The sequence below is a fragment of the Cucumis melo genome, chromosome 10 (genome assembly GCF_025177605.1).
Source record: "Cucumis melo cultivar AY chromosome 10, USDA_Cmelo_AY_1.0, whole genome shotgun sequence".
Classification (NCBI taxonomy): domain Eukaryota; kingdom Viridiplantae; phylum Streptophyta; class Magnoliopsida; order Cucurbitales; family Cucurbitaceae; genus Cucumis; species Cucumis melo.
Window position 1 is genome coordinate 23,320,066 of NC_066866.1, and position 11,276 is coordinate 23,331,341.

The 11,276-nt window shown below is 27.4% G+C and overlaps 1 protein-coding gene across 2 annotated transcripts; it reads left to right on the forward strand.

Moving 5' to 3' along the window:
- The first annotated feature begins 2,606 nt into the window (after window positions 1–2,606).
- On the forward strand, window positions 2,607–9,127 carry LOC103493455 (sec14 cytosolic factor-like). Of its 2 annotated transcripts, none has more exons than XM_051091427.1 (6): window positions 2,607–2,820; window positions 3,187–3,442; window positions 7,130–7,166; window positions 7,312–7,429; window positions 8,389–8,499; window positions 8,807–9,127. In XM_051091427.1, the coding sequence occupies exons 1-6, from the start codon at window positions 2,749–2,751 to the stop codon at window positions 8,825–8,827; spliced, it is 615 nt and encodes a 204-aa protein (XP_050947384.1). In that variant the 5' UTR covers window positions 2,607–2,748; the 3' UTR covers window positions 8,828–9,127. The 2 variants fall into 2 exon arrangements, with proteins under 2 accessions (XP_050947384.1, XP_008452419.2); XM_008454197.3 differs by having other exon boundaries at window positions 8,868–9,127.
- The last annotated feature ends 2,149 nt before the right edge of the window (window positions 9,128–11,276 follow it).

Consider the following 11,276-nt stretch of genomic DNA (forward strand, 5'->3'; position numbering starts at 1 on the left):
CATTTGTTTATGATTTTAATGAGAAATTTAAGGTTTTTGTCATATTTTCTATTTTAATTAAAGATATCTTATTTTTCATTTAAGTAGTAATGACCTTAGCTTTGTATAAAGAGTTGGGTCATTACAAAAATCGACATTAAAACCTTGTTTCTGGGTCCGTTTTTACAAATTTATTTTTATTAAATTGTTGCATTATTGTTTATTTTTTATGACGCCAAACAGTTAAAACTCGACATTATGGTTTCGTTAGATAAATATTTTTTTCTTACGCCAACAAATCAATAAAATTATTATTCTTTTAGAAACTATAATATTTCTCTTTTACATGTGTATATACAAAATGAAATCTTAATATTGTGCTTGTATATATACATTCTACAATAGTACATGAAACAAGATCCTAATACAATCCTAAACGTCCTCACTGTCTACTTCGACCATCTCTTTACTGTTTATCCATCTTTGTGTTATTTGTAGTTTAAGATTTATGATAAGTTCTTCATAAGAAGGTGAACTTATATTTCTTATCGTCTTAGCTTAGCTATTTTCATCACTTGAACAGTGTATATTGTCAACTATCCAGAAGGGAAAGTAGCAAGGTTATGGCTAACACGCGCAAGGAGGAGTTTGGAAACAAACTCCACCATGGTGAGATAATTTCCATCATTTGTATCCCAAAAGGAGAGCAAGTGTGGTATTAGGCATCAAGAAGTTGTCACCATTAAACGTGAAGCTCTATAAGTCTTGTAAGTGAAGCATTCTAGATATAACTTGCTTTATAATGTAGCTTGGTCATTTGGATATATCCTAAGAGGTGAGCAAGTGTGGTATTTAAAGACACCAAGAGGTACTCGCCTTAATCACAAGCATATTAACTAAGTTATATCGCATCAAGGATCCTTGATTGCTTAATCGCATGGTAACACAGATTTTCCTTCACTCCCTTCTTTTATGCAAGTTAGTTCACAACTCCCTCTCTCATCCATCTTAATTCTTCTTTACAGATTCTCTAGTGTAGATAAATAGATATAGTTTAAACTTACACTCTTTTACACTGTATAGTTCATTCTTTTATATTGCCTAAACGCCTAGTAAACCCTAGAACTAAGATTTGATACCAATTCCCTGTGTTCGACTCTGGATCACCCTAATAAACCAATTATTTCGCTTACACTTGGGCAAGCAGTAGGAAAACTTGTACACGATGAGGATTTAGAAGTATGTGGTGAATAGAGAAATTGGGAGCATTTTGCATGCAATGATCATGTCTGAACGCATAATAAAAAGATTCATAAGGAGCATTTTGCATGCAATTATCAACGTCTGAACGTATAATGAAAAGATTCGTAAGGAGCATTTTGCATACAATGATCAGAATCAATTACACATTATGAAGAATAAAATATATTTTACTTCACTAAGTCAGTGGAGTTAACCAACTAGATCAAGTTGTAGGCATGATTGAGTGGGATTGACTCCCAACAAGCGTTCACTCCAAACACAACAACTCCAAGTTCAAGCAACTTTATTATTGTTAATTCTGTTGTGTTTTTCGCAAAATAGTTTTCTCAAACTCGTCGCTCACTAAGTTAGTTTGACTTACGTTTTAAGTTTTCCCTTTTCAAGGTTGTCAGGCATTGAAGCTAAGCAAAGGATGGATCTCAGGCATTGTAGCCTAGTTAAGGAGGGAAGACGGATGTACTTCTGTAGCCTTATCAGTATGATAGTCGTGTCATCTTATCTCGCGTCTAAAGGGTCAATTGGTAAACGCATTGCTCCTTAGCACATATGACTCAGTTCAGAAGGAAGGCGACTGGAACACCCAGTTGGTACGGTCAAACCTGGGAAACCAGAGAGCCAAAGAGCTGAGTTAAAGAAAGGAATCTCTAAATGGTTGTTAATCTAACTTACTATTATTTATTTGTCAATTTGAATATGACTACATAAAGATACCCATCAAAAATTTAAAGATCTAAAGTTGAATTGATTTTTATGGTTACAATTTGTAGAACTAAAAAATTGGAAAAAAAAAAAAAAAAAAAAAACTCCATCCCCTTGCACTCATTTATTTTATTGCACCACACCGTTTGAATGTTACACTTGATCATCATTATATCTTAAGTCTAATCAATACTTAACTATCAATATAAGTAGCCATTTTAACATTTTAGAATCGAAATTTGATAGTTATAATAGATTATTTTTTCTTTATTCTGCATAGTTTCTAATACCTCGAATAGATTGTGTGAAAAAGTATCGAGCACATACCTATCATGAGTGATTTTGAACCGAATGGTATATTTGACATCTAAAAGCTAAGGTAAAAAGAAGCTGAGTCGAAGGAAAATGGATTAGCTACGTTAGTGTACTCGACCTTGAAGTTTTGGTAACATTTATAGAAACTACCCACACCGAAGTTATGCATATGGATAGTAAGAGGAATTAAAAGTCTTTATATTTTAAAAATTTTAAACTTTTAAAATTGATGGCTTGAAAAATAAATGAGAAAAAGTGAAAATGGATGATATTTCGACACGTGGCTTTTTGTGACGCCATGATTTACCTACTTTTTTTTGCAGCCATTCCCTTGCAGTTAAGAGATCAGTACTCTCCTTCCATTTCCCCCATCTCTTCAAGTCATCTCTTTGCTCTTTCTTTCCACTCTTCGTTTTCCTTCTCTCCAAATTTCAACCAAATCGACCATCTCCTCTCTTCCTCTTCCATTCCATTTCCACCGACACCGACGATATGGAGGATTCTAATGCCAATGCAGTGACCCTGTTGAGAAATTCCATCGAGAAATCAGGCTTCTCTACTCAAGTAACTAAATCCTTAATATTTGACTTGTTCTAATTAACTAGCTAAGGTCTCCTTTGTTAACCCAAGTTACGTCTTTTTTTTTTTTAGTTTCTCAAAAGTTAAGTCTATTTCTTCCTGTTTTCAAACCATTGTTTGCGTCTTTTTTGCAGTAAAAAAAAAGTTGAAGTATTAGCAAGTTATGATCTTTTAGGGTTTTAAAAACTTGCCTTTGGTGTTTTAGAATATGAGTAAAAAGTAGGTAAGAATGAGACAAAAAATTTAGAGTAGGGGAAGTGGGCGGGTTGTAAACTTAATTCTAAAAAACAAATGATTACACTGAATATATCGTCGCAGTTTTTTGTTTTTTCTTATTTTGTTTATTTACAGGATTACTCGGATGCAACGATGATGAGGTTTTTGATTGCGAGATCGATGGAAGTTTCGAAAGCAGCGAAGATGTTTGTGCAATGGAAGAAATGGAGAGATGCAACGGTTCCAAAAGGATACATCGCGGAATCGGAGGTTGAAGATGAGTTGAAAGCTAAGAAAATTTTCTTACAAGGAATGTCCATTAAACAACTCCCCGTTATGATAGTTATAGCCAATCGCCATTTTCATTCCAAGGATCAACTCCAGTTTAAGAGTTAGTTTTCTCCTCTCTCTCTCTTCAAACGTCTCATTCATTATTGGTTTGGCATTTAATGAGTTTTAAACTCTCTCTTTAGACGTTTGATTCATTATTGGTTGGGCATTTAATGAGTTTTTAAGTTTTGGAAATTTATTATTTTTTCAAAAGAATATTTTTAGGTTTCTGGACTTCTAACTTTCGGTAACGTTTTAGTATATATACATCTTTAAATGGGTAAGAAGAAATAATTTAATCTATCTGTTTTATAATATCTAACGATTTAGTTTAATACTATTCTTACGTCAAAAATACTATTTTTGTTCAATTTTAGTGTTTATATTTTCAACCGATCTAAAATATTTAATTTCTAATGTTTGCTTGTTTAATGTTGATTTTTTCAAAGAATCCTTTTTATAAATTTTGAAAACGAGGGTTTTTTTTTTCAAAGTTCGGTTGCCTATTCTGCATAAAAATTATTATTGTTATTTAGCTAACTTTGAGATGTTTTTTTTTCAAAGTTCGGTCTTTTAAGATGTTTCGCAGCTCTGTTCGTACCTGCAAACAGATTTCATATGTTTTGTCTTACCTAAGATAAAATAGCCTTTAGATCGTTCGTAGGAATTGCATTCACTAGAACCAACCAGTATACCAACATTCTATAGATACTTGGTTGCTCGGAAACTAAAAGAAAATATAATTTTGCTTGAAAAAGTAGAAGAAAAACATAATGGGAGAAAGGAGAAGTTGAGGGAGAGGTTGGAATGTTTATTGTGTTATCAAATGAGAATTGAGATTGGTCCATAAAGTGGATGGGAAGGCTACCAATGGTTGGGTAATAAGGTAACCGTACGTCAGATATTAAAGAAAATGGTCTAACAGTCGGTTATTTATGACAGTTAAAATGAAACGGTCCAAAATATTATTTCATTCCTTGCCGACACCTGATGGATGGCAGCAATGTGTATGTAGAGATGTCGGCAAACTCACTTTTGCCTATCTCTTCTCTCGGCCTTCTAAAATTTGGGTACCTCTTGGGCTCAAGCCTATTAGTGAGGGCTCAAATCCATCGGTGAAGGTGTGGGTATTTAAAGCGCTTCCAGAGTATATTGCTACCTTGGTAAAGTAATGTAGGAATGTCAATTTTGAATATAATAATATTTTTTTTTACTTTCTCAATTTTTTTTATTAACAAGAAGAGTTAGAAACGGTAAGTATATGAATTGAATTGTTGCTAAATATTGTTTAGAGTTATTGTTTTTCTTTTTAATATTTGTGAATTGATTAGGAATCAAATTTGTTTATAAATTCTAAAAATACGGATCCTTTGCGATTGACAATTAGTTTTGAGATTAAAATTTTTAATAAAAACTAATACTTAAAAGAAAACTTTGGTAGATGTAACAAAATACCAAATTATTTACTGTCCGTGTAACAAAACCCATAAAATTTGTCATTTTTTAAATATTTCATGTTTGCCCTTCCATATTTCTTCTCTTCCTTGGGATAAAATCGTCTTCCTCCTGCGATTTCTTTCATCTTCCTCCTGCAATTTCTTTCATCGTCTTTCTTTTTTCCTCTTTTTTCCTCTTTTTTTATGCGATTTCTTTTCATCATCTTTCTTATTTTTTAATTCTTGATTTACATCGTTTAATCTGTCTTCCTTATTTTCCTCTTTTTTTTTTGCTGTGATTTCTTTTCATCGTCTTTCTTCTTTTTTTTTTACGTCGTTTATATTTGGTTAACCAAATCTAAATGACTGTGTATAAAAAAGAATAGCAAAATCTAAAAGATCGTGTATAAAGAATTTGAAAAAAAAATCATTTAGATTGGATTAGCCAAATGTAAACTATCATGTAAAAAAAATAAAAGATCGTGTATAAAGAATATTAAAAAAAATCATTTGGATTTAAGTAGCCAAATGTAAATGATCGTGTAAAAAAAAAATAAACAATTCTGTAAAAAAAATTATTGTTTCTAAACGATCGTGTACCAAAAAAAATTAAAAAAATCGTGTACCAAATTTGAAAAAGAAAATCATTTAGATTTGAGTCCCCAAATCTAAACGATCATGTAACCAAATTTAAACGTAAAATAAAATTAAACAATGAAATTGAAAAGACAAATAGTAGTCATATCTAAACGATCGTTTACCAAACAATAACAAAATCTAAACGATCGCAAATATATTACACGCCGTTATTAACAGAACATTTTTTTGTATTTTAGACGGTAGGCTTCTGAGATTTATTTTTTGTTTTAAAAATTGTTCGATAAATTGTAAATATTTTGTCGTTTTTTTATATTTTTTAAAAGACACCCGCTTAGAATCTGAAAAAAACTTGTGAAAGCATTTTGATTTCCCCCTTTAATTAATCTTGAATTATAGGGGATTAATAGTTTAAAAAAAGTCGATTTAAAGGGTTCTGTAAATACATTTTGTTTGTTTCTTTTTTTTCTTTTATTTATTTATTTTTGCACAGTCAAAACAAAAGATTGACTTATTACTACTTTTTAATAAAAAATCTAGTGTATTTTTTAGATAATTTAAGCAATAGGTTAGGCGATAAGTATTAGTGTTCTCCGCTTGACACAACAACTTCGGTCCCTCTCATACATTAGCAAAAAATTTTTTATTTAATCTTCAAAATTATCATTATAATACATCGTTAATGTATATTATTAATATAATTGTTTACGATTTTTGACAATTAATTAGATCTCAATTTTGCTATAATAATAAATATTTTTACATTATATTATATCTATGATAAAAAATAATATTACAGAAAATATAAATGAAAGCAACGTAGTTGTCATCTATAAAGCTAACGGTTGGATCATTTAATTTAAATGATGATTAAACTGAAAATATTAACCTTAGTTGTTTCATAAAGAAAATGTCCACGGAAGTTTCGAGTTCTTCCCTTTTTTCCAAACTTTTTATGAATATTAAAAAAAATGTACACAAAGGATAAAAAATATTAAATTAATAAATAAATCTATTATTATCTTCAAATAACCAAACATGTCTATTGTTTTATATTAGTAGTTTTTTTCTTTTTTTCTTTTTTCTTTTTTTGTTTGATGGACTTCACACATTAGTATCAAATCAAAATCCAACCTATAGAAATATGAAAATATTGATGGAAATTTAAGTATGGTTATATGATAGTTTGGGATATAAAATATCAAATTTTGATATAAAATTAGGACATAGAAGGTTATGATGGCGACTAAACTGAAATTTTAATTGTTGCATATCATTTTGATTACTAACTGTACCATTCTCTATCTCGATTTTTATCAAAAGTTTAAAAATAATTCCACTAATCTAACGATAGCTGTGAAATACATGTTATAAAAGGAAAAAAAAAAAAAAAAAAAGAAGAAAAGAAAGAAAGCAAAGAAAAGAAAAGAAAATAAGAAAAGGAAAAGTTGAAGAATACATTATATGTATATATATTAAAAGTTTTTACCTAAAATTTTATATTTTTTTTTCTTTACATACAAAATTTCATTAATGCCTTATTTTTAGTAAATTATCGCCTAGCCACACAGATCAATAAAATTGAAATTAAGAGAAATATTAAGAATTTTATTATTATTATTATTATTATTATTATTATTATTATTATTATTATTATTATTATTATTATTATTATTATTGTTATTATTATTGAAACTTTGTCTCTTTGTATGCAGAGTTTGTAGTTCATCTCTTGGACAAGGTGATTGCAAGGTGAGAGACCACTCCGTTTTAATAATAATAATAATTATTATTATATTCATAATGAAAAAACTTATGATTATTATTAATTAGTAATAGAATTTCTTTTACTAAATGGTTAAAAATATTATTAAAGAATATTTACTAATTTGGACAGTGGTTGCAAAGGAAAAGAAATTGGGAACGAAAAGTGGATTGCCATTGTTGATCTTCAACAAATCTCATACAAGAATGTCGATCCACGTGGACTCATCACAGCCTTTCAATTTTTACAGGTATCATTATAATACAAATAAAAAAAATCTTTAATTTTTTATCAAAACATATTTAATTAACTGAAATGAAATCCAAAAAGAGAAATTTAATATAAACATAAATTAAAATTAAATTTTAACATAAGGATAAAGGATAACCACAAGGACAAGTGGACAATCTTAAATTCTTTTCACATTCTATGCTGTTTCTATTTCCTGAGAGTTTTTCTGGAAAGATATTATAATAAAATTTGAAATAAAATATTTGAAATTGAAATTTGAGATGGAAAATTGAAACTTAAGACATCTTTTATTCTCAAATGCATATAGGTATAGTTGAGCTTAAGCTCATATTTATTACTTATAACAGTTTCGTTACTTATCTTACGTACATTTATTTATTGAGGTGGTATTTTTAAAATAATAATAATAACAGCAATAATAATAATAATAATAATAATAATAATAATAATAATAATAATAATAATAATAATAATAATAATAATAATAATAATAATAATAATGAAGGAATGAATGTGTGTTAATTTTTTTATTTTTGACAAAAACTTTTTGTTAAAACTTTGACTAACAAAATTTAAAATTTAGGAGTATAAATTGATATAGGGGGAATTTTGAAACTTGAAAGGAGCAAAAATCACTTTTGAAATAATAAAGCTAACAAAATCACTCCTCTTTGTATGTGAACGCTACAAAAGAAATCAAAATGTGTAATGTATGTATTGAGACATTGTTTTGGGAGTATTTAGTATTTAGGTTATGGTGGAGTTTTTAAGTTTGGATTTGATTTTAAATTTAATGTTGTTAAGTGTAGCAAAATGAGTGTGGTTTTGTGTGACCTAAAGATTAATTTTGGATGCTTAATTAATAATAATAATAATAATAATAATAATAAATAAATAAATAAATAAATAAATGATAATTATATGTATGTGATAAAAATAAAAATAAAAATGTTGCAGAATTACTACCCAGAACGTTTGGGGAAGTGCTTCATTCTAAACATGCCATGGTTTTTCGTTAGCATTTGGAGAATGGTTTCTCGTTTTGTTGACACTGCAACCCTCAAAAACGTAAGCCTAACCATTTCTTTTGTTCCAATCATTCATATTCAATCTATATATCATCTAATCATTCTTTCCTATCATATAATCTATTCTTTTGCAACACTTTTTATATTTACAATATATTTCTCAATTTAATTTCTCAAAAACATATTTACGATATGTTTTTGGTGTACTTTTGGTAGTCTTTGTATCTCTAATATCTTATTAAAAAATAGATAAAGTGATGCATATATATTTTTTCTAGAGAATTACATAGTTAGTATTTTATGCACAAAAAGTGATATATATATATATATATATATATATATATTAGTATTTTATGCACAAAAAGTGATATATATATATATATATATGCATAAAACAATAATTTACAGATTTTAATTGTGAGCAATGAAGAAGAAAAAAGGAATATGATAGAGGAAGTTGGGGAAGATGTATTGCCAATTGAGTACGGTGGAAAGGCAAAGTTTTTTGCTCTTCAAGATGTGGTGGTTCCTCACTTACATGTTTGAATATTATTGTGGAATTTAGTTCAATTCCCTTTGGAAGATTAGTTGTAATTTGTTAAATTATTAAACCTTCAAATATCATTTTCCTTACAATTTTAATAATTTTAAATTTTGTACTTTTAAAAGTTCGATTCTAGTCATTATATACTTTTTTAGTAAGTCTTAAACTTAGTTTTTCGAAGTTAATTTTTATTGAAATTGATTAAACGACGACGACGGTCATTTTCATGTAATAAAAATATAAATATATAATAAAATTCATATTAAAAATCATGATTAAAAATAAAAATAAAATAACGAAAAATTATACTCCAAGCTAATAGTTAGAATTAAATTTAAGATTTATTAAAAATATAAATACTCAAAGCTGGTTAAAATTACTTTGCTTTTGCATTACAAGGGTTTTGATTTGCATTATATTTCTATATATATATTTTGTTGAATAATTGGGGTGGTTTTAAAAAAAAAGTTGGATAAAAGGGGTGGATTTTAAACAATTTAGACAAAAGAGGTGATTTATTTGTCTTTATTGGAAAGGGAGTCATTCTTTCCTTCTCTCTTAAATGCCTCTCTTCAAGAGATGCATTCCATCTTTTTTTCTTTTTTTTTTTTCAAATTTTCATGAAATTCATATTTGTTTAATGACTTTTTTAATGATTATATATTTAATGATTTTTGAATGATCTTTTACTTAATGATTTTTTAATCATTTATTATTTCTATTTTTTTATTACACACTTCTGTATTTTTGTAATTTGTAATTTGTTTGACAATTTCTTCTTTTATTTGGTATGTTTTTCTTCTCAATCTATTTATTAAAAATATCGATAATTATTTGATGTTTTGTTCAATAAGTTAAGGTTTAAGAAATGATTTTTTTTTAATTTATGTAAATAATCTCTATGTTTTTTTTTTTTTTGTTATTTTGAATGTATTGAGTTCGTATTACTCCTATAAAATTCAAGTTTAAATAAAACATTAAAAGAATTAACCAATCATACCAGAACTAATTGTAGTGTTTGTGTTCTTCACTTCAATGTAATGTCGACGTAATTTCTATTGTTATTTCGATGACCACATATTCAAAAAATTAATTTTATTTCTAATCTCTAGTAGTTTGTCTACTTGGAGTATGATTTGTTAATTCTTTTAATGTTTTATTTAATGTTTCAATACATCTAAAATAACAAAAGAAAGAAAGGAAAACATATAGATTAATTACATAAATTAAAAAAAAATCATTCCTTAAACCCTAAATTATTGAACAAATTATCCAATCATTATAAATTGTTAGTAAATAAATTGAGGAATGAGACGTCCTAATAAAATAGAAGAAGAAATTATCAAACAAATTAAAAAAAAACAGGGAAATATATAGTAAAAAAAATAAGAATAATAAATGATTACAAAAATCATCCACATTAAGCAAAAAATAATTAAAAAAAATCATTAATCATTAAAAATTATTAAGAAAATATGAATTTCGTGCAAGAATTAAAAAAATAACTAAAAAATCATTAAATATATAATAATTAAAAAATCATTAAGTATGAATTTCGTGAAAAAATTAGAAAAAGAAAATGGAATGCATTAAAAGGTGTGTTTCTTAATTATTTGCATGATGAGATTAACTCTATCCAACAGAGAGACATGTATAGCTCATGTATTACTTCCTATGTTTTACTTCTCTTATGTCAACTTAAGGATATATCATCATGTGTTAAGCTTTAATATTTTCTTTTGTCGTAGATGCGGTATTTACTTATCATCAATTAATCTTTTAAATTTTTGGTTTTCGAAAGCCCTTAAAGTTCAAGACACTTCAGCATTTTTCACAATCTATAAGTATGGTTGGAAAGAATGAAGAAACGTATAAAAACAAGTGGTCATTTAGCTCAAATGAAATTGTATCGAAAAACAAATGATCATAATAAAATAATACAACCACACAATTTCATGTAAAGGGGGCGCAAGATTGTATAACGTGTGTGTGCACTGTGTAAACATGATTGTTTGTACATGCACTATTTGTGTGATTTTACGTGATTATACGATTGTGCAAACGAAACCATCTACATGCGTATTACATGATCTTTCCGTCTCTTTTAGAAAGTCTATCTTATGTACCAATATTGTATTACTAATCTAGCTAGATCAATAACCATAACTTTTGTATGATATCTCTTTTAATTGGTAAATGAATCACAATTCTTTTGTGAAAAGTTAATTAATGTCATATTTCATTACATGAAATTCGTATAGTCCTACCTAAAA

Excerpts from the sequence above, each read along its gene's own strand:
- LOC103493455 (XM_008454197.3), top strand. The coding sequence starts at position 2,749 with ATGGAGGATTCTAATGCCAATGCAGTGACCCTGTTGAGAAATTCCATC. Across the intron at positions 3,443-7,129 it reads GGATCAACTCCAGTTTAAGA|AGTTTGTAGTTCATCTCTTG; the intron begins GTTAGTTTTCTC and ends CTTTGTATGCAG. Across the intron at positions 7,167-7,311 it reads TTGGACAAGGTGATTGCAAG|TGGTTGCAAAGGAAAAGAAA; the intron begins GTGAGAGACCAC and ends TAATTTGGACAG.